Source organism: Neoarius graeffei, chromosome 6 (assembly GCF_027579695.1).
Source record: "Neoarius graeffei isolate fNeoGra1 chromosome 6, fNeoGra1.pri, whole genome shotgun sequence".
Lineage (NCBI taxonomy): Eukaryota > Metazoa > Chordata > Actinopteri > Siluriformes > Ariidae > Neoarius > Neoarius graeffei.
This window is the reverse complement of record NC_083574.1, coordinates 99,922,916-99,950,395: the sequence shown is the minus strand read 5'-3', so window position 1 is coordinate 99,950,395 and position 27,480 is coordinate 99,922,916. Positions and strand designations below refer to the sequence as shown.

The following is a 27,480-nucleotide window of genomic DNA, read 5'->3' as shown; positions in this document are numbered from 1 at the left end:
GGTAATGTTATCAATGTGAGTTTCAAATGAAAGACTGGGGTCAATAATCACTCCGAGGTCTTTTACTGCTGCACGCGAAGAAACAGAAAGGCCATCCACACTCCACAACCTGAAAAGAGTTTGGACATCCAAGTTATCAAGAGGGTTAAAAGCCAGGATATTCACAGCAGCCATTAAATCCATCCTGCTCTATGGCTGGGAGGTCTGGACCCTGACCACTCCCCTTACGAAGTCCCTGGACAGGTGTTATACAAGAATGCTGAGGGCCATTCACAATATCAACTGGCAGCAACACATCACCAATCAAGAATTGTATGGAGACCTCCCTAAGGTCTCAGAGAAAATAGCGGCAAGGTGACTCAGGCTAGCCGGCCACTGCTTCCAATATCCAGAGATCCCAGTATCTGTAATGGTATTATGGGAGCCCACACATGGCAGAAGATGCCCTGGGCGGCCACTCAAAACAGTGGTGGATGTCCTCAAAGAAGATGCTGGAGTGGTCGACACCACTGAATTGAGGACCCTAATGATGGATAGGGAGGAGTGGAGAGTCCATTATTACAGTGGTGCTTGAAAGTTTGTGAACCCTTTCTATATTTCTGCATAAACATGACCTAAAACATCATCAGATTTTCACACAAGTCCTAAAAGTAGACAAAGAGAACCCAGTGAAACAAATGAGACAAAAATATTATACTCAGTCATTTATTTAATTATTGAGGAAAATGATCCAATATTACACATCTGTGAGTGGCAAAAGTATGTGAACCTCTAGGATTAGCAGTTAATTTGAAGGTGAAATTAGAGTCATGTGTTTTCAATCGATGGGATGACAATCAGGTGTGAGTGGGCACCCTGTTTTATTTCAAGAACAGGGATCTATCAAAGTCTGATCTTCACAGCACATTTGTGGAAGTGTATCATGGCACGAACAAAGATTTCTGAGGACCTCAGAAAAAGCATTGTTGATGCTCATCAGGCTGGAAAAGGTTACAGAACCATCTCTAAAGAGTTTGGACTCCACCAATCCACAGTCAGACAGACTGTGTACAAATGGAGGAAATCCAAGACCATTGTTACCCTCCCCAGGATTGGTCAACCAACAAAGATCACTCCAAGAGCAAGGCGTGTAATAGTCGGCGAGGTCACAAAGGACCCCAGGGTAACTTCTAAGCAACTGAAGGCCTCTCTCACATTGGCTAATATTCATGAGTCCACCATCAGGAGAACACTGAACAACAACGGTGTGCATGGCAGGGTTGCAAGGAGAAAGCCACTGCTCTCCAAAAAGAACATTATTGTTCGCCTGCAGTTTGCTAAAGATCATGTGGACAAGCCAGAAGGCTATTGAAAAAAATGTTTTGTGGACAGATGAGACCAAAATAGAACTTTTTGGTTTAAATGAGAAGCGTTATGTTTGGAGTAAGGAAAACACTGCATTCCAGCATAAGAACCTTATCCCATTTGGGCCTGTTTTGATGCATCTGGGCCAGGACGGCTTGTCATCCTTGATGGAACAATGAATTCTGAATTATACCAGCGAATTCTAAAGGAAAACGTCAGGACACCTGTCCATGAACTGAATCTCAAGAGAAGGTGGGTCATGCAGCAAGACAACGACCCTAAGCACACAAGTCGTTCTACCAAAGAATGGTTAAAGAAGAATAAAGTTAATGTTTTGGAATGGCCAAGTCAAAGTCCTGACCTTAATCCAATCGAAATGTTGTGGAAGGACCTGAAGCGAGCAGTTCATGTGAGGATACCCAACAACATCCTAGAGTTGAAGCTGTTCTGTACGGAGGAATGGGCTAAAATTCCTCCAAGCCGGTGTGCAGGACTGATCAACAGTTACCGGAAACATTTAGTTGCAGTTATTGCTGCACAAGGGGGTCACACCAGATACTGAAAGCAAAGGTTCACATACTTTTGCCACTCAAAGATATGTAATATTGGATCATTTTCCTCAATAAATAAATGACCAAGTATAATATTTTTGTCTCATTTGTTTAACTGGGTTCTCTTTATCTACTTTTAGGACTTGTGTGAAAATCTGATGATGTTTTAGGTCATATTTATGCAGCAATATAGAAAACTGTAAAGGGCTCACAAACTTTCAGGCACCACTGTATGCCCGACTGAGGTCGATGTTGTAGTAGTAGTAGTAGTAGTATGGTGACAAAGCGATTGGCTGCCATTTTGCCACATCACTCGAGGTGATTATCATTCCAGGTGACTATCTCATGAAGGTGGTTAAGATAATGCGAATAGTGTGCAAAGCATCAAGGTAAATGGTGGCTACTTTAAATAATCTAAAATATCACACATTTTGTTTTTTAACACTTTTTATTTTCAACATAATTCCACATATGTTTCATTTGTTATTTCATAATTTTGATGTCTTCAGTATTGTGTTTAATATAATATTATGAATAGAAGTGCCATGTTTTCCAGTGTGCCAAATAGCTTCTTAATTCTATATTGTTTTCTAAGATGTTCACCCTTTTTATTCTCGATCCTCTTTGGCAACATTTTACACAGACTTTCAGACTGCAGTATAACAGAGGAAGGATACACTGCTCTGGCTGAAGCTCTGAGACGAAACCCATCATCACACCTGCTAGAGCTGGATCTCAGAGGGAACGACCCTGGAGCATCAGGAGTGAAGCTGCTCACTGATTTACTCCAGGATCCAGACTGTAAACTAACAACACTGAGGTGATTCTTCTATAAACTAACACAATTATATAAATATTAAACATAAAGGAATGCTGTACAAAAACTTGGATCGTTTCTTTGAAAAAAAAAGGATAAAGTTGATAATTGACTGTAATTTATGGTTTATTCGACTGGTCCTAATTTTTTCCCAGTGTGTGACAGACATTGGGCACTATCATTTAAATTTAAAGAGAAGTAATCAGGAAATAAGCAAAAGCAGCCACACTGTTCTGGTTAATGTGGGTCTATTATTCTGGAAACACCAAGTACAAAAACATTTTACTTTCTGCAGTTTGTTGAAACATCCTGCTGCACAAGAGGCCTGTACTTGGCTAAATTCAGTTTTAGATGAAAACCCTTTACTCCTAAAAGAGCTGGATCTGAGCATGAAGGAACCAGGAGACTCAGGGGTGAAGAAGCTCTCAGCTCTACTGGAAGACTCTCACTGTAAATTTCAGAAAATTCGGTAAGTATTTTTATTTATGCATCACTGTCAGCTGAGTTTTACTCACAGAATGTTTTCTAGTGGGACCTGCCATTAAGGATGACCCAAGTATGCACAAATATATTTTTAATTATAGATTTGTTTTTTGTTTTCTATAAGTGCTGACATAACATAATATCCTGTGTTTATCCAAAGAAACCTCATAGTCCTTCTAGAAACACCTGGGTTCTGTTCCATCACTGGAAAGTGTTAAGCTCCTGAAACTAGAAAGGAACAGAAGAGTAGAAATGATCAACACGTTTGACCTTTTCAGTGAAATCACTTGATTTAACCACTGAGACATAACAGACAAGACACATTAAAAGAGGAATAAATGAATAGAATGATGTTAAAAATAACCTCTAATGACCCCTTATGACCCAGATGAACCCAGAATATGGACTTCAGTGCACATGAAAATAAAATGTCTTGTGTTTTCCATAATATCTGCACAATGAAGTATTAAGATTGAGTATAAAGCTCTGTCTACATCATATTTCATATCTAGGCTGAATAAAAGTAATCTGACTGTGGAGAGCTGTTCAGCTTTAGCCAGTGTTCTCAAATTAAAGTCCTGCAGTGTGAGAGAGCTGGACCTGAGCAACAACAGTCTGCAGGATCCAGGAGTCACTCAGCTTTCTGCTGGACTGAAGAATCCACAGTCTCCACTCAGAACACTGAGGTGAAGGAACATCTGAAATGATGTCTAATCCTTCAGTGAAGCATCAATTCAGTATTTTAATCTCTGAGTTTAAACGACTGCAGAATTATGTGTCATTAAAAAAGCAGTACATGTTCTACAGACTTTAATGCTGTTAATACATTTCTGAGTCTCCATATTCTCTGTGTCCAAGTCTGGCAAAGAGATCAGGAAAAAAATAACTAAACTAGAACACAATATAATTAAACAGCATGTTTTGATTAAAAAATAGATTATTAGTTTTATTATATTTAACTAAAAGGTGTTTAAGTGTGTAAAAGTTCTATTCCAATGTAAACGTCTAATTGTAATTCTAAGGTAACTGTTAAAGAAAAGAATGAAAATATTGCGTTCTTATTGAACAAATGAGATGCGATCTGTTCATTGTGCTCCTTCTTTCCTTCTGCAGACTGTGTAACTGCAGTGTAGCAGCTGAAGGCTGTGCTGCTTTGGCTGCAGCTCTGGAAGAAAATCCCTCACAGCTCAGAGAGCTGGATCTGAGCGGGAATAAAGCAGGAGACTCAGGAATAAAGCACATCTCGAACCTCCTACAGAATTCACACTGCCTCCTGGAAACACTCAAGTATGTCAATGTCATTTCTTAAAAACATGACAAAGTGTCATGAAATGCTTTTATCCTTCAACACTATTTCTTTTACTTTTGAAGTCGTGCTCAGTCAAGCACTGAATTATTATAATATCAGTTTTTAATGACAACCCAGTAATTTGTACACAATCCATTAAGTGACCATCTAGAGTTAATAAATTAACAAGAAAAAAGATTAAATTCTCAATTTGTATACAATATCACATCTTCATTAATTTATTTTGTACATAAAATCAGAGAGTTGTGTGTTTTTGTGTAGACTTTCAGACTGCAGTATAACAGAGGAAGGATACACTGCTCTGGCTGAAGCTCTGAGACTAAACCCATCATCACACCTGAGAGAGCTGGATCTCAGAGGGAACGATCCTGGAGCATCAGGAGTCCAACAACTCACTGACTGCAAAACTAACAAACTGACACTCAGGTGATTCTTGTACAAGTAAACATCATATTAAATAAACAAACAAATAAATAAATAAATAAATACTGTGAAAAGAACCTTTCTCTTCAAATCCCTACAGGTTGTTGAAAAGTGCTGAAGCAGAGGAAGCCTACAACCTTCTTACTCGAATGTTCAGTAAAAACCCCTTACTGCACACGGAGCTGGATCTGAGCTACAGAAAATTAAAAGTCGTCAGAGTGGATCAGCTCTCGGCTCTGCTGCAGGATCCACATTACAGACTGCAGAAACTTACGTAAGAAACAACTATATACACATCGATCTCTATTTTCTGTTTTCACTCAGTTGCTGTTTTTACAGCCAGAAGCGACTGTATCCTTGCGGACTGTGCCTGTGCTGATTGGAAAGCCGCTGACAGTGAATTGTACTCACCTTACAACCTGCCGAGTCCCTGCCTCTTCGAGAAAACGCTGTTTTCATTGAAGCCCAGGCTTAAATATTCCATTTCTTACAGCTCAGTTTTGTAGATATTCACTAATTATGTCACACGGCTTTTATAGTAGGCCACAGCACTACAGCCACATTTCACCTCAACTCCTAATTATACACAACTGACTCAATTATTTTAAACATTTTACAGATTTTATATATTTACATTATTTTTCAGAAAAAATAAGAATAAACAGGTCAGTTGTAACCACTAAATGTGAATCACATGAATTTAACAGGCTACTATTTCATTTATCAAGACAACGTGACATCACACATCAGAGCTGATGCGAATATCCAATGAGGGAGGTTTCTGCTGCACAGAACCATTTCTTTGTTCGCTGGGAAAGAGAAAGATTCGGCTAATCCAGTGCTAGGATTAGCTGTGCTATAATTAAGCACTAAATAAATAAACTGAAACTAAAGACATGTTGAACACCTGAAAGGCTCCCAAAACTTCATTAGATATTCTTCACGCATGTTTACAAGCAGTGGTGAACCGTTACTATTAGAGCTGGGACTTCAGACACCAACACAGCAACAGGGTAAAGGATTCTGTAAGGGATTAGCGTCAGGCTGCCAGGTCGCTCTGTTGTGTGAAGCTGTCGATGTTGATTTTAACTCAGTAAATTCCACAGGGGAATAAATCCTTAAGTCTGAGTGAAAAATACTGTAGTGAGCGTGCAGTGTGGAAGAAGAGTCTGGAGACAGAAATCTTAGTTTCTCGGTCGTTAGCCTGTGCTACTTGCTCTCGATAGCACTGACTGCTTTATTAGCTTTCGCTAACACTACTGATGAACGCTACACCGGCAGGAAGGTGACTTCACTGCTGCGCTGACGGCGCCGATTCATGGTTAAATTCGCGTTGGCCTTCAAGAATGCAATTAAAGAATGAAAGAAATGAAATATAACATTTGAAATGCTGATATGTTTGGGCTTCTCTGAACGCCTGGAAGGCCCTGACGCTTCCCCTCTGTTTACAAGAGAAAACCACACGAACCGACATTGGAAAACTAGAAGAGTGTGCATGTAGAATGATAATAATAATAATAATATTGGCTAACTAACTTCTTTCATTGATGTTCCGCAACATTTAATGTAACTACAAATTGATTTTTTTTTTTGGCAAATTGCTGTGGTATGAGAAGAATAACACTCCAAGATGTGCTGTTATAGAAAAATAATCAACTTCAGGGTGAGAACAGTAACTCCACTTCATCACACCACCCTGTCTCTCTCGCACACGCGCGCGCGCGCGCACACACACACACACACACACACACACACACACGCGCGCACACACAGTGGTTTATTCTTTAGTTATTGACCTTAATACTGTAACAGTGTTGAGTTCACTCTAATAAAGGACTAAATATCTTTTCTCTGTCTCCCTCTGCAGACTGTGGAACAGTGTCAGTGAGAAATCCTGCACTGCTTTGGCTTCAGCTCTCTGTACAAATCCATCACACATCAGAGAGCTGGATCTGAGTGAGTGTAAACTGGGAGACTCAGGAGTGGAGAAGCTCTGTGATCTACTGAAGAAACACGAGTGTAAACTGGAGACACTGCTGTGAGTAACTCAGTGATGAAACACACTAAGTTTTATAATAATGCAGAACAAGGGCGCCTGCTAGTGGGGGGACTGGTGAAGATAAACTGCCCTGTAGGTGTGAATGAGTGTGTAAAAGTGTGTGTGCATGGAGCCCTGCAATGGACGGTGTTCTGATGGTTTGTGGTGTTCTACTGAAAAATGCTACCGTAGCGCTAATCGACAGCAGAGTCCATCGATTTATGCTACTTTGTCAAAAACTGCTCCCGTTGATTATCGGTATGATTTTTGTATATCTCCTAAAGATATAACTCTCAACAAGTTACGTTACATATTTATTTACATTACAAACCAGGTCACGTGTACTGTCTGAGCTTGGCTTGCATGTTTTGATTGATGTTTTTAAAATGGCACATTTTGATCTACCAATATTCTCCATCAAATAATGCTCCCAGTCGATACACATTCTATTTTACACCTCCAGTCCCTCCAAGGGCGCTGTCAGAGCATGGGGAGCATGTTTTGATACTCTATTCTCATATTCTGAAATATACATTTCAGATTCCAGCAAAGTCACTCCTGCAAGGTAGCATGAAATGATGGGCGTGGAAACGGAGCTCAAAAAAATGGGCCTGCGCAAAGACGCAGGGTAGCACATCTCGATAGGTAGCACAGTTTGATAGAACAACGGTACATTAAAGAGAATCATACTGTAATTCAACACAAGTTTTCTGACAGTAACACACACTGGCTCAGCACTAGTAAACAGCTGTAAACATCTGTCAGCACTAATACTGAACAGACGATGAAAACGTAGTTTAAAAACTGTCGTTATTTTTAACAGTTTTAAAAGAGGCTAATCTCATCTCATCTCATTATCTGTAGCCACTTTATCCTGTTCTACAGGGTCGCAGGCAAGCTGGAGCCTATCCCAGCTGACTACGGGCGAAAGGCGGGGTACACCCTGGATAAGTCGCCAGGTCATCACAAGGCTGACACATAGACACAGACAACCATTCACATTCACACCTACGGTCAATTTCGAGTCACCAGTTAAAGGACCCATGGCATGGTGGTTTGTTGATGCTTTAAATGGGATCGTGGAGGCTTCCGGATGTTATATCCGCAGCCTTTCTCGAAATGAACCCTCGGAACGTAGATATAGCCTCCTGGAAGAAAGCCCCATTTCAGCGCTTTTCCCAGTGCGTCGTTTTGCTAATGAGAAGCATGGAGGCGGGGAAGTGTAGAGGGTGGGGGCATGCCATGGGGGGAGGGGCTGCCGTCTGCCTCCCAAGCCAGCCGAGAGCGCTCCTCGTCGGGCACGGCCAGGCGGGCGAATGCCCTGGTCCATCCAGCCTGTCTAAAAAAATGGTACAACTCGAGCCCATGGTAAAACTGGGACTTTGTCGGGGTTTTTTCAGCCTGAGGCCCATGCACTGTAAAAAATGTAACTTGCAAAATTGTTGAGTGAAAAAAGGATTCGAAGTTGAATGAACAAATTTCCCATCTAATTGTTCAAGTAACTAAAAAAAAATAGTTGAGACGCCTTTCCTTCGCCACAAGTTCATAGGAATTGGAAAATTAAGTTAAGTGAACTTATATATTCAAGTGCTGATTGACACCCCTTAACCAATGCCACTGCGCATGCGCACTTCACAAGTTCGAAAGTTTCAATGGTCAGGTGGAGGGAGAAGTCCGTGGAAACTGACACGAGACGTTGTATAGGAGTATAGACTAAGCTTTCCTCAACAGAGGCCAGGGAATTCCCTCCTTGTATGTCGGTATTTGTTTCTGTTTGTGTTAATAATAGGCAAAGTGAAGTAGAACTTGTGTGTTGAGAGGTTTGTGTTAACTAAAAAATCTAATGCACACTAAATCTCATCTCATCTCATTATTTCTAGCTGCTTTATCCTGTTCTACAGGGTTGCAGGCAAGCTGGAGCCTATCCCAGCTGACTACGGGCAAAAGGCGGGGTACACCCTGGACAAGTCACCAGTTCATCACAGGGCTGACACATAGACACCCATTTACACCTACAGTCAATTTAGAGTCACCAGTTAACCTAACCTGCATGTCTTTGGGGGAAACCGGAGCACATGCAAACTCCACACAGAAAGGCCCTCGCCAGCCACGGGGCTCAAACCCAGAACTTCTTGCTGTGAGGCGACGGCGCTAACCATTACACCACTGTGCCGCCACACACTAAATCATTGTTAAAAAAAAATAGTCAAGCCAACTTAAAAATGTAACGCAACCTGCTGCCAAAGGATTTTGAGTAAACTCAACTTAGAACCATGATGTGCCAACTTGCTCTTCTAAGTTAATTGCCATTATTATTTCAATTTATTTCAACTAAACAATTTGTTGGACTGAACTTCTAAAGGCAAGGCAAGTCAACTCAACATAAAATACTCTTCTATGTGAACTTAAAAGAGCACTTTGGGGCATCGTGGCTCAGGTGGATAAGGCGCCATACCATAAATCTGGGGACCTGGGTTTGATTCTGACCTAAGGTCATTTCCCAATCCCTCTCTCTCCCACTCATTTCCTGTCTCTACACTGTCCTATCCAATAAAGGTGGAAAAGGCCCCCCAAAAAGAATAATATTGGATAACAATGTTTTTTGTGCCAACTTGCTTTTCCAAGTTAATTGTAATGATTATTTCAATTTATTTCAACATCACAATTTGAGTGCACTGAACTTGCTAAATAAAGTAAGGTCAACATAAAATACTCATCTGTGTCAACTTCAAAGAGCAAGTCAGCACAACTATTTGGCCCAGAGTTGAGTTTACTCAAAATCCTTTGGCAGCAGGTTGCGTTACATTTTTAAGTTGGCTTGACTAATTTTTTTTTTTTTTACAGTGTGGTAAAACTGAGCAGTTTTACCATGGAGGAGTGGGGACTTTGCCGTTTCCTCCCCCCAACTTGCCCCTGGGAGAACCGCTGCCTCCACGGGCGGCCGGTACCGCTGGAGGGCCGCCCGCGCGACCTCGGCTCCCGACAAAAGATTGGATCTAGGGCTGACTTTCAATGGATCGCAGCGATGGAGCTGCTCTGCCACTCACGACACCCCGGCCCAGAATCAGGGAAAAATACCGCGCGCTGACGTCATTAAGGTGCGACGCGAGGAAATAAAATAAATTCAACAAATGTTTGGGTTTTTACTGAACAAACAAATAAAATGAACGAGTGACTTAAAAAAAAGAATGTGGGTGTCTTTGTAAAAACTGTTTTGATTGGCTATTATAATAGAGGTAGCACAGAGTACCTGGCTAACTGCAGGAAGCGGTTAGCTGCACAGCTAATGTAGCCATTGCAAACGCACCGATTTTAAAACACGGCAAAACGACGTAACAGTTATACACTTACTTGTTCGGTGTTTGTGGCTGATGCGGCAGGGATGCTTGGTACGGACCCAGGCTTCAGTGACAGTTGATGTGCAAAACCTGCCCTGTACTGTCCCAAGTTGTGGAAACATTCCTCAGGAAAATGCTTCCGACAAACATACACCGTCTTAGGTAGACTCGACGGCGTATTATTGAAGTAAATAAAATTAAGCCACTGCGTCTTCAGGGGCTCTCCCGTCGGCAGTAAAAACAGACTCTTTTCTGTGTTGTCACATCCATGTACAGCGCAATTTCCATGTTTCGCTCGCTTAGGTGATGCCATGTTGTGTCCTCTATGGTCTCCTCACTACAAGTGGGCGGGCAATCCATACAGTGGGTGAGAATCCAGAGGGGGGGCGTGGGGATCATCTCCCTTGCTGACGTAGTAAAGGGAAGAGCTTATCAACGCGCCGTTTTGATGCGCCATTCTCAAATGTTGGGCATAGTTTGGTTTACACATTATGAAATTTCTAGCCACTGGGGCGACTTAAGAAGGTCAGAGGAACTCATTTTAACGTTAAAAACCTCAGAAAGTGAAAATTTCATGCCATGGGACCTTTTAACCTAACCTGCATGTCTTTGGACTGTGGGGGAAACCGGAGCACCCGGAGGAAACCCACGCGGACACGGGGAGAACATGCAAACTCCGCACAGAAAGGCCCTTGCTGGCCACGGGGCTCGAACCCGGACTTTCTTGCTGTGAGGCGACAGTGTTAACCACTACACCACCGTGCCGCCCAAAAGAGGCTAATATTACCCAAAATAATATTTACATTTATTTACATTTACGTCATCATTCCATCCTTTACACTTCTATCTTACAAATAAGAAAAGTCACAGCAGCTCATGTGGCAGAGTGTGATTTGACAGATAGGAAAAAGACTTGATTTAGAGAAAAGACTGAACACGTCATTTATATTATAGAACTGCCACTTTATAGAAATTTCAGTGATCTAATTCACTCCTGCTGAGAATAAATTCACCAGCAGATGGCGCTCTCACATAGGAAGCTTGCAAAGAGCTGACATCAGAACGAAGTGTTGCCAATGAATGAATGTCCGTGAATGAGAGCGCTATCTGACCTGCTGCATCTTTGTGTATTCCCAACAGGTAAATACACTCAAAACATAATTCTGTAAACAGTAACACTTATAGGAGCGCAGATAGCGGCCTGTGTAATGGTTGTAATGGGATTAGCAATGAGTTTTCCTGTCAGTTGTTTGTGGTGCAGCGAGGGCGGCCAGTTAACGGTCACCAGTGAAGCCACTGAGTGTTTGGTACAAAATCACCTGTCAGCTAAATGAGGAATGCAGTTTGGAGATGGATATGTAATGTATGAGGTTTACTGTGAAATGTGCTGGTAATGAATATGTTTACCGTAGCCTAAACATGCTAGTAATGAATAGTGCAGGTAGTTGGGTTTGGTTCTGTGTTTCCCTCAGCCCGAATGAACGAACGTTAGCTAGCCTAATGCTAATCGCGATTGCTAACTCTTAGCATTTAAGCATTACAGTAGAGGGAACTGGTCTGTATGTGGTTGCTGAGGGAAGGATATACCAAGACACGATTGTTCTTTAAAGTGTTATGTGTCACACTATTTCTGTATCTATTTTATTGTTATTCCCTGTTGAGTGAGAAATGTAAATTGAATGGCAAGAATATAAGCGAGACACATGCTGTTCCGTGGTGGGAACGTTACAAATGCGCGTGCAGGCACAGGAACACACACACACACACACACACACACACACTCACTCACTCCGCACTCACACACACACACACACACACACACTCACTCACTCCGCACTCACACACACACACACACACACACACTCACTCACTCCGCGCACACACACACACACACACACACACACACTCACTCCGCGCACACACACACTCACTCCGCGCACACACACACACACACACTCACTCACTCCGCGCACACACACACACACACACTCACTCACTCACTCACTCCGCGCACACACACACACACACTCACTCCGCACCCCCCCCCACACACACACACACACACACACGATCTTCTCCCAGTAGACACTAAGATTGATCTGCATGTTTACTATGTAGAGAGAGACATGATTATTGATTGAAATGCAGACTGTTATTGTTGATGTAAGATGTTGAATTTGGTTACTGGCGAAATACTTCCTTTTAATGGAATACATGTCCATAGAGAGTGAATGCACACACAGTATTTTGTCTATTGTAAGGGACCAGAACGTGGCATATGATCAGTTGTATGTTAAGTAACACCTATGTTATTATTTACAGTTAGTATGGAATCCAATATGAAAGAGCTGACATCAGAACGAAGTATTGTCAATGAATGAATGTCCGTGAATGAGAGCGCTATCTGACCTGCTGCATCTTTGTGTATTCCCAACAGATGATATTTCATTAAATATGTTACTCCAGACCACAGTGTCATTTTTTGGGACCCGTAACACTCACAAAATACACTGAATTATCAGTCTAGTGATTGGCATAAGGTCCAGATAAGTCAGAAAAAGGCAGCATGCAGCTTCAATGTGTGTGTGTGTGTGTGTGTGTGTGTGTGTGTGTGTTTGTTTTCTGGGGGGCAATGTAACTACTGAACAATACTCCCTTACTGTACAGTACATGAGAACACTTGGATAAAAGGAAATCAGAATTTAAAAAAAAAATTCACCTCAGGTCTCTTTTCTTTTTTTCTGTCCTGATGGACTAAATGCCGTTTCCTTTCTGCAGACTGTGGAACAGCATCAGTGAGAAATCCTGCACTGCTTTGGCTTCAGCTCTCTGTACAAATCCATCACACATCAGAGAGCTGGATCTGAGTTGGTGTAAACTGGGAGACTCAGGAGTGGAGAAGCTCTGTGATCTACTGAAGAAACACGAGTGTAAACTGGAGACACTGCGGTGAGTAACTCAGTGATGAAACACACTAAGTTTTATAATAATGCAGAACAAGGGCGCCTGCTAGTGGGGGGACTGGTGAAGATAAACTGCCCTTTAGGTGTGAATGAGTGTGTAAAAGTGTGTGTGCATGGAGCCCTGCAATGGACGGTACATTAAAGAAAACCATCCTGTAATTCAACACAAGTTTTCTGACAGTAACACACACTGGCTCAGCACTAGTAAACAGCTGTAAACATCTGTCTGCACTAATACTGAACAGACGGTGAAAACTTAGTTTCAAAACTGTCGTTAGGGGGGGATGACGCACTGAAACTATCGCGAGACTCCGGGTGAGATCCAACATGGCGGCGCACTGAATACCGTTTGTAAACACAGGACTACAGAAATACTTTCAATCCAATTCCTTCCGCATAAACTGGATATAACATCTCAACAAGAACTGAACTGTCTACCTACCTTTTCCGACGGCCACCTCTTCATTCCGGGCAACATGACATCTGAACCGACCAAGAAACGTCCAACACGCGACTGGTCTACCGAGACAGACTCAGACACGGAGCACCACGCTACCACTGACAGCAATACTACAGCTATCTACACATCCATCGAGGCCAGTCTACTGGAATCCATCAACAACAAACTTAAAATTCTTGAACTCCTCCACGCAGATATTAAAGACCTAAAAGCAAGTCTAGAATTCTCTCAGTCACAGATCGACACACTTGTACTAGAAAACAGTGAACTCAAAGGAAACGTCACTAATCTATCCACCCAAATAACCCATCTAACCAACGAAAACAAAATCATGAAAGAACAAATATTAGACCTACAGTACCGTAGCATGCGTGACAACCTTATTTTTTCAGGAATACCACTACCAACAGCCACTCCCGACAACCCAGAGAAAGCAATCCAAGACTTTATGCAATCATCCCTAAAAATTCCACCGGAGACAGTTAACAGGATCACTTTCCACCGTGTCCACCGTCTGACCTCCAAAGACAGTAAGAAACCACCTCCAATAATAGCCAAATTTGAACATTATAAACACAAAGAACTGGTTAAAAGCAAAGGAAAGGAATTGAAAGGCACATCATTCGGACTAAACGATCAATTCCCCAAAGAAATCCAGGAACGAAGAAGAGCCCTGTTGCCCATAATGAAACAACTCGGGCAAGAGGGCAAACGCGCCACACTGTCTGTCGATAAACTGTATGTCAATGGAACAATCTACCGCGACTGTAATATCACTACCTGGCTATAGCAGCTCACTCGCCATTATCCATTTAGGTTCAATTCACTCACCCCTCTTGCTTACATACTGCTGCTTACTGATGCTAACGTTAATAATATTGCCTATAATTGCCTTCTGCCTCTTTCTCTCTCTTCCTCAAGCTCACTCCATCTCTTTTTTTTTTTCTCCATCTCTTTTTTGATCACTTTGCTTAATGTTATTTGTTTATATGTGTTAGCTACATGTATGTCTTGTCTATTTATGTCCATTATGCATTTAGGCTTAGCCAATACTGTGATTCTTATGTCTATAATGCTAAACAGAAAATGACTTCCATTTCATTCATATTTTCTACTTTTCTCCCTCCTCCTCCCCCCCCTTACAACCCAAATACTTTGTTATACACACCTACCCCTCTCCCTCCACCTCTCCTCCTTAGCTCGTATCAAGGCCTGCACATACACCCTCACACACTCACAGCTCCACCTCTCATCTCACATTTTTATCTTCAAGACCATAACATGGCACCACTTACAATCTTGACTTGGAACATTCATGGGATTGGGTCTCCGGCAAAGAGGGTCAAAGTCCTAAATCATTTGGAAAAACTACAAGCTGACATATGCCTCCTACAAGAAACTCACCTCTCAGATTTAGATTACACCCGCATCAAATCGGCACAATTCAGTCACCTATATTCAGCACATTACAACTCAAAACAGAGGGGAGTTTGTATTTTGATTAATAAAAAAAAAAATCTCATTTACTCATAATACCACTATCACAGACACAGAAGGACGTTTTATCATTATAAACATCTCAATTAACAGTGCCCCTATTACAATAGCCAATGTTTACGGACCCAACACAGATGATTCTGCTTTCTTTCAGAAGTTTTTTTCTTCACTCTCCAATCTCTCCGACTGTCCTATCATACTTGCAGGTGACTTCAACACAGTTTTAGACCCCACAATAGACAAATCTGATCGCTCCCAAAACAAACGTATCTGGCAATCCACAAAAACAATAAAACAGTTCATGAGCGATTTTGGTCTTGTCGATAGTTGGCGGCTTCAGCACCCAGACTCCACTGACTACTCTTTTTTTCTCAGCAGTCCACCATTCTTACTCCCGCATTGATTTCTTCCTAACTAGCAACTCCATTATGTCAAATATCGCTGAATCCACAATACACCCCATAGTCATCAGTGATCATGCCCCTGTAACAATAAAATGGAATAGAACCTCTCCACAGTCATCTAGTAACAGATGGCGCCTGAACACATCCCTTTTACAAGACCCTAAATTTAACAGTTTTATTAGGAGAGAGTGGGCATGCTTTCTAGAAATGAACGATTCCCCTGGATCATCTCCTTCCCTTTTGTGGGAGACAGGAAAGGCAGTGCTTAGAGGCAGAATAATCTCATTTTCAGTACACAAAAAAAGGACAGAAAAAGAACAGGAAACTGAACTAAACCATAAAATTAAGCAACTGGAGGAAATTAACGCGACCCACCCATCTCAAGAAACACAAAATGAATTAAGAAAGTGCAAATTCAAACTAGATGAAATACTTAAACACATCCAATTTATGATCCATCGATTAAGGCAAGAATCCTTTCATCACAGCAATAAATCAGGTAAATATTTAGCAAATCAAATTAGACGCAACAAAGAAAAAGCAACAATTTCAGCCATAAAGAACTCAGCAGGGAAGCTAACCAGCTCACCTGAAGAAATTAACCAAGTTTTCTACAATTTCTACAACAAACTATATTCTTCTGAAATAAACCCCAACCAGGAATCCATTGACTCATTTTTCAATAATATCAATTTACCACAACTAACCGAAACCCAAATAAATAAACTGGAATCACCTATTATTCAAGAGGAACTGTTTTCAGCTCTGAAACGCATGCCTAACAATAAAGCACCAGGACCGGATGGATTCCCCGCTGAGTTCTACAAACAATTCTGGTCCATTTTGGCTCCACTATTCATCAGGATGATCAATGAATCAAAAGAAAATTCAAAACTACCAGCTAGCACTACCTCAGCAACAATTTCACTCCTCCTCAAGCCCAATAAGGACCCAACAATTCCATCTAGCTATCGACCAATTTCTCTTCTCAACGTTGACAATAAAATAATCGCCAAAGCTTTAGCACGTAGGTTAGAAGAGGTCACCCCATCCATTATCCATCCGGACCAAACTGGTTTTATCAAGGGTAGAATCTCAACCTCCAATGCTCGCAGATTATTTAATATTATACACTACTCCTCAACCATACAAGAAAATACCATTTATAGCAACTCCAGATGCAGAAAAAGCATTTGACAGGGTCAACTGGAATTTCCTGTTCTCCACATTAGGGAGGTTTGGTTTTGGGGAATCCTTCATTAATTGGATCAAAATTCTATACACATCACCTTCAGCCACAGTAATCACCAATGGACTAACATCACGTAGTTTCACTTTGCACCGGGGGACTAGACAAGGATGCCCACTCTCTCCTTCACTATTTACCATCTTCATTGAACCTTTAGCCGCCGCCATCCGACAGAACTCCCTCATCAAGGGAGTTCAAACTCCAAATTTACATCACAAAATTAGTCTCTATGCTGATGATATCTTACTTTTCTTACAAAATCCCCCAACATCTGTACACGAAACTATTGAACTGATCAACACATTCTCCACCATTTCTGAATATTCTATCAACTGGAACAAATCTGCAATCCTCCCATTACATTCCAACAGCTGGGATGTGTCGGCCCACTCATCACCTATTCCCCTATGCACCAATTATATCACATACCTGGGGATAAGGGTTTCCCCCAAGCTGTCAGACTTGTTTGGTCTAAATTTTACCCCCCTACTCAATTCAATAACTGATGACCTCCAGCACTGGATGAACCTTCCACTATCCATCATGGGCAGGATATCAGTTATCAAAATGACAGTTTTACCCAAAGTTAACTATTTACTTTCAATGATTCCTATTCAGCCTACCCAATCCTGGTTTAAATCACTAGACTCTACAATCATTAAATTCTACTGGAAAAACAAGACACCAAGAATCAAACTGACCACACTTCAAAAACCTAAAATACTAGGTGGTCTAGAGGCGCCACACTTCTACCATTATGCACTGGCCAACCAGCTTCAATACATTTACAAATGGATACATCCCACCTCACTTGAATTCACCTGGTTAGACCTAGAACAAACCATTTGCAAGGATATTCAGATCTCAGACTTACCTTTCTGCAGCCAGTCAGTCAAAAAGCATCCATCTTTCAAAGCTCCAACCATAGCATCAAGTCTGACAGCCTGGTGGAAGTTTTATGACCTCACTAATTCACCTCTGACATTATCAAATCACACCCCTATCTGGAATAATCCTGATTTCACCATCAATAAAAAACCACTCAACTTTCTCACATGGATAGGCAAGGGTATCACTCATCTTCATCATATCATCCAAGACAATAGACTGGTCTCTTTTCCCTATTTGGTCCAGAAGCATGGCATTGAGGGTAAACACTTCTTACAGTATCTTCAAATTAAATCAACTATTCAAGCAAAATGGAATATTCAGATACCTAATTTAGACATCCCCCCACAAATCTTGGAACTGATTAACATCCCCTCCCCTCAAAAAATCCTTTCCAAAATATACAAAATTATATCACAATCTGAAAAAACTTTAAGCCTTCCATACCACAATTGGGAATCAGACCTGTCCATTACTCCTGATGCCGGCTTCTGGACCCAAATCTGCAAAAATATCTATCTAATGACTAAAAATGCCAATCTTCAACTAATACAGTACAAGGTACTCCACAGATTTCACTACACTGCACAGAAACTGGCAAGAATGGGTTTTGGCTCCGACACGTGTTCCCACTGCATGCTAAACACCCCGGACACATACATCCTGGCATTGCACCCCAATCCATAGGTTCTGGATAAAAGTCACAGACTCACTCACCTCTATCCTTGGCCATCACATCCCAGCAACTCCTTCCCTCTGCATACTAGGAGATACATCTTCAACCAACCTTAACACCACAGACAGTAAATTTCTTCTAGTAGCACTAACTGTCGCCAAGAAAACAATCCTCATGAACTGGAACTCAAAGAACTCAATCCACATTACCCATTGGAAAAACCTGCTAGCAGATTATATATCATTGGACAATCATACCTCTCCCAACTTACTCCACACTCAGAATACACACTCCCCTTGGTCATCTTACCTCACCTTTTTACAGACTTGACCTGCCCCTCTGTGCCTGAGATCCAGTCCCAACACCACACTCAAATATCCTTCCATAATCGTTAATACTTAGCCATACATATTAGGGAAGGGAGGATGGAAGCTGGAATCTTTTATCTCTGTTTGTTTATGTACTTCATTTATTAATTTTTCCCATCACTCCCTACTCTTCCCACCACTCCCTCCCTCCCTCTGCTACCGTCTTCCCTCCCCCACTTCATCTACTCTTGTTATACCTGGGCTTCTGGGATGGCGTGGTCAGCCCCATCCTGTCTGGCTGTCAGGTGGGACTGGCATTGGTTGGTGCCATTGGGAGGGTTGATGGGTCAGGGTTCCCCTCCGGGTCAGGGTCCCGAGGTTCTCTCGGCGCCCCGCCCACCCCACGCATGCACTCTGATACCTGCCTATTCTTGGTATTGCACAGCGCGCCTTATCCTCTTTTAAATGCTCTACACATTAGGAAGCACACACCATTTGTCCACCTTCAATAAGAACAACATGATAGACTAGGGCAGGGGAGGAGTGCATGTGGGAAACCTCTGCAGGTGCTTCGCTGCACTCCTTGCCTCTTTTAATGTAAATACATCTTAGAGGAGGCTTATATCTTTGATTACATAGGGTGTGGGGGGCGTGTAGGTGGAGATCTGGGCAGGTTTTCACCCTGCATGCCCTCTTCTTTTAATGCAGTACATTTTAGAGAAGGCACACATTCTTGTCATATACAGTCATATATAGGATAGGTAGGGCGTGTTGTGCGGAGGTTATGGGGGGCTGGTGTCGGTGTGTGGGGTGTCCAGGCCCGGAGCCCTGCCTCATGCAGTACCTCCCCCTCCCCTCTGTCGTCCCATCATGATTTAGCTTGGGCAGGGGCAGCTGGCACCATAGCCATGAACAGGTGCTCAGGTAGTCATCGTAATTAACTATTAAATAACTATTATTTTAGAATTACTATCTATAAAAAATTTACTAACACAAATGATGAGCAAATAAAATAATACCCCCCCCCCCCCCCCCCCCCCCCCCATTATGATCCAGTTTCCTTCTCCCTGGCCCGACACAGACCAGCACTGCTTATATACACTCTCTCACTCACACACACACACACACACACACACACACACACGTACGTTCTCACTATCACAAACTCCGCTCCCCCCCAACATATACACACTGTCCCTCCACCCATAACTCAAGGCCCAAAACCCCTCCAAATCCCCCCCCACCTACCCTCCTCTATCTCACATGCACATTCATTACCCCTAACCAACCCCACCCATCCTCCCCTATTCAGCAATATAGCTCTTGTTTATCTTTGTCGAATTTGTCTCCATGTGTTCTGTTACATCTCTTTAACATATTAGTAGTATTGTCCAGCCTTTGAAATTGTTGTTAATGTTACGTCAGTGCTTCTGTTGTATGTCATGTGTATGTATTGATTTGTTTCATTCTGTCCTTCTTACTTTGTATTTGTTTGTATTTGTTAGCAAATTAAAAAAAAAAACTGTCGTTATTTTTAACAGTTTTAAAAGAGGCTAATATTACCCAAAATAATATTTACATTTTATTTACATTTACTTCTTCATTCCATCCTTTACACTTCTATCTTACAAATAAGAAAAGTCACAGCAGCTCACAAAATACACTGAATTATCAGTCTAGTGATTGGCATAAGGCGCGGCACGGTGGTGTAGTGCAGTGTTCCTCAGTCACCGGGCTGCAGCGCATTAGTGGGCCGCGAAGCGACATCTAGTGTTCTGTGAATTTTTTTCAAGTTGAAGCTAATTTTTAATCTTTAGGGTACAATTGCTGGGTTGAATCTGACGTCACATCCACCTCATTAAGCTACAGTCTCACTACAGCTCGCGGTGCTTTGCGACGGGTTATTGATGAAAATGAGGCGTTTTGATGGCGACATACACGCGAGCTAAAAGTTGTGGTCACACAGTCGGTGAACACTTGACTGTCACACCTTTGTGCACTTAAGCCTGGTGCAGCTCGAGCGGCCGCGTGCACTCACGGAGCGCGTTGTGCACGTGATTGGGACCCAGTCGTTATGGGGAACACCTGACGCTGATTTGAGTGCAATCAGCACGCACAGATACGGAAGCTGTTTTCACAGAGGCTTTGCGAAGTATTGTCATCATCACTGTCCAATTTGTTTCTAGCCATGTTTATAACGCTGTTTATATACCCTTTCTGTCTTGCTTAAAAAAACACAACACTTGGAAGACGCTCTGGACTCTTACACAGAGGTGGAAAGAGTACTAAAATATTATACTCAAGTACAAGTACTGTTACTCTGATGAAATTTTACTTAAGTACAAGTAAAGTTACCAGACAAAAAATCTATTCAAGTAAAAGTAAAAAGTAGATCATTTAAAATGTACTTTGAGTAAAAGTAAAACGTTACTTTTAACAATGGGTGTTTTCTGCCTCCATTGTGTTGTGCAAAAATGAAAAAGAAGAGGAAACAAGGATATATGTACATCTCAACCCAGATGTTTTATTTAAAGGAAGTGTATCAAATTGAATGCTTAGGATAATGCTGCATTAAAACTGAGACAAACAAAAAAGGTCAATACACACAGTCATGTCGTTTACATCGCCCTGACCACACACAAAGCATTGTACACGAAATATGAAAGTGAAATGTTGCACCGAAATCTCGTAGCTTGCCTGTGTGCACTGTGTGTTATTGAACAATTCAATTCAAACATTATTTGTTTTGCTTAGTATTCCTTTCTGGCCTGTTGGATGTAGAATGGTAGGAGGACTGATCACGGCAGGTTGGCGAGCTAACTTGCTTGCATGATTAGCCAACCGAATAACCGACTAGTTACTGTTATGTTACAGTACCAACAGGTTGCTACTTCAACATTAGCAATGCCATCCACTATTTCTGGAATATAACCAGCCTATTGTCGGTTTTACTATGGAAAGGAAACATTATGATCAAGGGCGCAGATACGTTTTTTGAACTGGGGGGGGACAAAAAACTGGGGGGAACAAAGCTGCCAGCAAATCAACCCCAACCCTGATATGCCTGTCAAACTTGTTGTGGGTAACCATAGCAACCAAGCTCGAGCTCACAACCTGTGCAGTCTGCGCAGCTCAACCAACCGAATATCAGTCTTTGTTTTGTTTTATGTGAGTTGTTGCAACTATGTATACACTGCTGTGCACCTCAATAAACCGAATGGTAATTAGTCTTTTGATTTTTCCGTGAGGTTTGCCTTATGCAAAGAAAGACAGCATAGACGTTTTTTCCTCCCTATAAGTGGGGAGGGACCGAACGAGGTGAATTTAAATCTGGGTGGGACGAATCCCACCCGTCCCACCCTCTATCTGCGCCCGTGATTATGATACCAATGACAATACTTACCTCAACATGCTTGCGCAGATTAGACGTCGAATTTTTGTATGCCGCAATGGTTGTCTTCTTGGGCACACATAATCTGCATTGCATAATGAAACTGTCACCCCTTTTCTCTACGAAGCTGAAGTGATCACGTATGTGGGGCCAGGAGTGCACTTCATTACTGGAAGAAATTGCGTTTTCTGCAGGGTCGTCCACCACAGGTTCCTCGGTCTCCTCCATGTCTGCAGGGGTGCTTTATCAACACCCGTGGCCCAGGGGCTAGGCCCCTCATAGACTACCTGTCAACCCTACCTTTACCGTTGGCCAGGAAAACACTCTTATTTTATTTGCAATACGTGTCAAGCATTTACAGTGTAAGTGCGTAATTAGCCTAGAAGCCTACGATAGGTTACGTAGCTGCGCAAGGCCCACGCTCACATCGCTCAACACATCCGACCACAGAGGGAGAGAAGAACGCGTGCATTATCATTACAGAGCCGGTTCTGATTATTACCACGGACAGGACAATGATACTGCGTAACTTTCACGCAGGGGCATGGCCAGAGATAACCACACAAGACTGCGTGCGCTATAATGTAGACCTATGTGTTGTAAACATAAAACACACACACCTACAGACAAGTCCTTTTAAAAAAATAAAATACATAAAAATAGCTCGGCGGCATGAAAACAAACATTCACTGTAAGTCAAGGTACTTGGCTCGGCGGCCACATGAAACGTAAACACCATGGACAGCGGCCAAACTCATAACTCTACAGACCGAAATACACGAAATCAAGTCCTACTAGGGTCTATTTTACCGATCTATGTTCAAGCATCATGCAAGTCTTCCTTCTCCTTGAATGAGACCATGCATTCAACTGCCTTTTTGACATGACTGCATCAAAATACCACTTGCAACAATATTTCACGCTAGGGCTGTGCCGATAGACGATGCCATCGTCCATCGACGATGGTGGTCATCCATCACGATGGAGAGCCACCATCGTGATACCACGCCCCCTCCTGTCATAATCATGCATATACGGTATCATCTGGGCCTATTTAACCTAAAAAGTTAGTTTTTTGTTAGTTTAGTTAGTTAGTTTTGTTTAATATATAAATATATATAACATATTATAAATACATAATTATATAAATCATTATAAAGTAATATCCTATTACTGCTTGTTCACGTAGGCTATGGTGCAGGGACGTGCTAGTGAACATAACATGTAGTTACACAAATACAGTATGCTACTAATAATAAATTTTGACTTCATTTTTTAGCCTACACTATACTTTTAATGTAAAATTTGTCATGTTGGTCAAACAAATAGCCACTATTAACAGTCGGGAAATATTTCACCTTATCAAACGGCAGTGAAGCGCAGACTTCGGCAGAAGTCAAATAACTTTAATCTGGTAAACAGGCCTACTTTCAGACTCAAAATGGTCCACTCTAAGCCATAATGTCAAACCAAATAGAAGAATGAAGGTGATTCTGACAAATGTAAAGACAGTAAAAAAAAAAAAAAACCAATATTAAATCATGATTTTAAAAGCTGGTGCAATAATTCAAACACTAATAAATTGGAAAAATTAGCGCGTTCAAGTGCGCACTAAAGGCCGAAACGCATCTTCAATTGATATGGTGTAAATAAACAATGAGTAATAGCTTAAGTGTAGTTTCTTCTCATAGTTTGAATACTAGTCTTTCATTGTTAGAGCTGATTAATATCTTAGCGTGATCAGTGAGTGCTCGGGGAGGTTCATTTCCACCTGCGCTTTGCGCAGCTCATTTCTCCGAAGCCAGCTGTGCGCAAACGCAGTGTTGACTGCTCGGCAAACTCCAAACGCTCGGTCTGTACTGGCCCTCTGTTGCGCAAGCGAGTTGGTTATGGCCAGGTTCAAATTGTGCCCAAAACAACTTAACCACGGCCATTTCAATTGCCTGATGGCTGTGACAATATTCGCCCCGTTGTTGCAGGCGATCTTTTTCTCCTCTATTTTCCATTCGGCAAGTGTCTCGCGCAATGCGTCTTCTAAATTGTCCGCTGAATGTGTCTCTGGCATGAAACTCGTCTGCAGGCATTTGGACTGCATTGCCCACTCTCGGTCCACATAATGTACGGTAGCTGACATATAGGGCATCATGTTGCAGCTGGACCACATATCCGTTATCAAGGCCAAATATTCCACATCACCTAGCGCTTTTTTTTCTTAACGTGCCAAAGCCTCGGATGAGTATCTAATACTTTTAATAATAATAATAATAATAATAATATATTTAATAATGTGGTATTAAAATCCCCCCCCACGATATGATCGTCCATCACGATGTTTGCACTGTAAACATCGTCGATGCCAATTAAGGGGACATCGCACAGCCCTATTTCACGCACTCCATCAAGAAAAAAGTTAAACATGATGAACACGGGCATACTGTTTTGAGCATACGATTTTTTAAAAAGAAACTAGCTACATCAAAGTCCTTCAATAAACCCATCCTTTAGCGCAAATGAGCTTAACCTAGTTCAAAGCATGACGCTGGCAGTTAAGGCAAAATCATGTGGGCCTTTCGTCAACAACAAGCCACGGCGGGCAAACATTAATAATCAAGCGTCCTTACCTTAAAACGCTGTCTTGACCACAGAACTTCTCAAGTATTTCACTTAAATCCACACGGGTTAACAACACACCCAACACAGCTAGCGAGAAATGTGGATCTGCGCTAGCTTTGTATTGCTATTCCCCTCAGTATGCTTACTCTGTCTGCTGCCCGAACTGTGAAAATTATAGGCTACAATCTTTTCATCAATTTCTTCAGTAGATGCCGTTTTAGACATTTTATTATCCCCATCGAAATATGCTATTATACTAACAGGATTATAACTCAAATCACACGACACGTATTCAAATCACAACTGATTTATTTTACTGTTGGACGGATCATAGCATATCTAGCCTAGCTGCACATAGCCTAGCTGCTGGTAGGCTGATAACTGATAAGTAGCTGATATTCTGAACAGATTGGTGATCCTTACCTTAAAAAAGTCTGTGACTTTAGGCAACGATTCTGTCATTACCTGCATCTTTCTTTTTTTTTTCCTTTTATGCGCCCCGCTAACATGTGAACGCTTCATCTTTCAAAGCCTCTAAATTTGTGTCTCTGCAGTCTTTGGCGCGCTTTCGTGCGTGACGTTACATTTTGTTACATTTTATTCTGGTACAGCTGTGGGTGTTCGTTTCGCGAACCACATCCACCATGTCTCTTACAGCAGGCTACTGTGTGCTCATTTATTTCTAACCTTATTTCTATCCGTACATTAATGTAGGCCCACGATTCCGACAGTTTATTATTTTATTAATATTACAAGGCCCCTGATTGGCTGTGGCCCAGGGGCTTGAGCCCCCCCCCCCCCTTAAAGCGCCGGTGCATGTCCGCCATCGTCTGTGTGAGACTCGCGCGCGACAACTGTCCTTCCCTTGATTCATTTCCAGAACGCATTTCCCCTTCTCTGTTTTAGCCTTTTTTAAAATTTTTTATTTATTTATTTTTTTTACTCAGTAACGGTTGTGATGTAAAATGTACCGAAGTACACTACTTAAAAGAAAACATACTTAAGTAAAAGTACACTCTTTAAAAATTACTTGAAAAAGTATAAGTACACAAAAAAGCTACTCAATTACAGTAATGCGAGTAATGTAATTCGTTACTTTCCACCTCTGCTCTTACAGTAATGCATTTATATCTGAGGACTTCAGTTGGCTTGCTAACTTTAGGGCTGCAGATGTCCTTCATCCATAACGCTGACTTTTCCTTCTGAAACTCTGCATGAAATACAAAATATTTTAAACAAAGATTTTTTAATATTCACCTTGGACCCCTCTATCAAATGGATATCTCCATTTCGACATTAGGTTTACAATTTCACAGAGTTTGATAAAAATGTACAGTCACCCAAGAAAAGTGATACTTTTTCTGTCACATCCATAACGCATCTTTTATTGGCATTTTCTGGCATGCCCTAGATGTACTATGGGAATTGTTCTTGTTCTATCACTTCTCCAGTATGGTACAGCCTTAAAATATGCAACACCTGTTTAAATACTGGGAGACAATAAAACATGCACTGGGTCATTTGTTGCCATTTTGAGTTCAAGTGTCACGTCCATAACGCTGGAATTGCTCATGAACAGTTTTGCACTCAAGTTTCCATCAATGAACAGTTTATAACTTCAGCAACACAGACTTCCTGTTTAAACTATAATGAATTTCCTGGTTCCACAGTTACACTTTGTGACTCTATAGGACACAGTTATAGAAGCGAGTTATTTATAATCATGCTTTCTGTTATCACCCAGATGAGGATGGGTTCCCTGTTGAGTCCGGTTCCTCTCAAGGTTTCTTCCTCATGTCATCTGAGTTTTTCCTCACCACCGTCGCCACAGGCTTGATCATTGGGGATAGATTCGGGATAAAATTAGCTCATGTTTAAAGTCTTTAATTTTCTGTGAAGCTGCTTTGCAACAATGTCTGTTTGTTAAAAGCGCTATAAAAATAAACTTGACTTGACTTAAATATCACGCCTGCTAATAAACACTCTTCCTGCACTTAGATCCGTCTACCGCCGTCTATCGTGTAGTGTCCTGATCCCCAGATCTTTAACCCAGCCACATATAAAAAGTTGTTCTCCTCCAGGATCTTCCAGGTTTTCATCTGTGTGTCCGTGTAGAACGATGTCTGCAGCAGCAGGTAGTCTGAGATGTCGGGGAACTCAACGGATGGATAATTTTCCAACTCATAGGAAAAATCCTTCTTTGTTAGCGTGTAAGGATCTAATCCCATTGAGTGGGTTCTGTATCCACTTCTTGGTTTTAATAACTTGCTTGTTTGCTGAACACAAACATGGCAATGAGTTCTTGTGTGAATGGACCAGACTCCACTTTTGGATCATTAATCCCTTTGGGCTGAGAATGAGCTGCATGCATGGGTTTGGCTTCTGGCACATCCATACAGTTTTAAATACAAAACCTACAATTAAAAACTGTCAGTCCTGTGCGCTGTGGCGTGTGCACCTGAAGGCACGCCTCGGGCTGTGCGAGCACCGAGTGAGCTCCAGCACGCGCGCCATGAACAAGACGCACCTGAACTCAATTAGCGAACTCTCTGTTTGGCTATTTAAGGACTGCACTGATGCAGTAGCATCGCGAAGTATTACACTACATTACATACGCATTACCGAGCCTTTCTTCCCGTGTTCTTGTTTTCCTGGTTTCTTGATTCTTGTGCCTTGTTCTCGGTCTCGTTGTGCCTTTGATGTACTGTTTCTGCCTCGACCGACCCTT

General features: G+C 41.8%; 1 protein-coding gene across 1 annotated transcript in view; it reads left to right on the top strand.

Moving 5' to 3' along the window:
- Nucleotides 1-27,247, top strand: part of LOC132888456 (NACHT, LRR and PYD domains-containing protein 12-like) — a 40,218-nt gene extending 12,971 nt beyond the window's left edge. The window contains exons 6-14 of the mRNA XM_060924504.1: nucleotides 2,539-2,715; nucleotides 3,008-3,181; nucleotides 3,708-3,881; nucleotides 4,309-4,482; nucleotides 4,766-4,903; nucleotides 5,163-5,201; nucleotides 6,795-6,965; nucleotides 13,082-13,246; nucleotides 27,217-27,247. Of these exons, the coding sequence (XP_060780487.1) occupies nucleotides 2,539-2,715; nucleotides 3,008-3,181; nucleotides 3,708-3,881; nucleotides 4,309-4,482; nucleotides 4,766-4,903; nucleotides 5,163-5,201; nucleotides 6,795-6,965; nucleotides 13,082-13,246; nucleotides 27,217-27,247 (1,243 nt within the window). The remainder of the gene's footprint in view (nucleotides 1-2,538; nucleotides 2,716-3,007; nucleotides 3,182-3,707; nucleotides 3,882-4,308; nucleotides 4,483-4,765; nucleotides 4,904-5,162; nucleotides 5,202-6,794; nucleotides 6,966-13,081; nucleotides 13,247-27,216) is intronic.
- The last annotated feature ends 233 nt before the right edge of the window (nucleotides 27,248-27,480 follow it).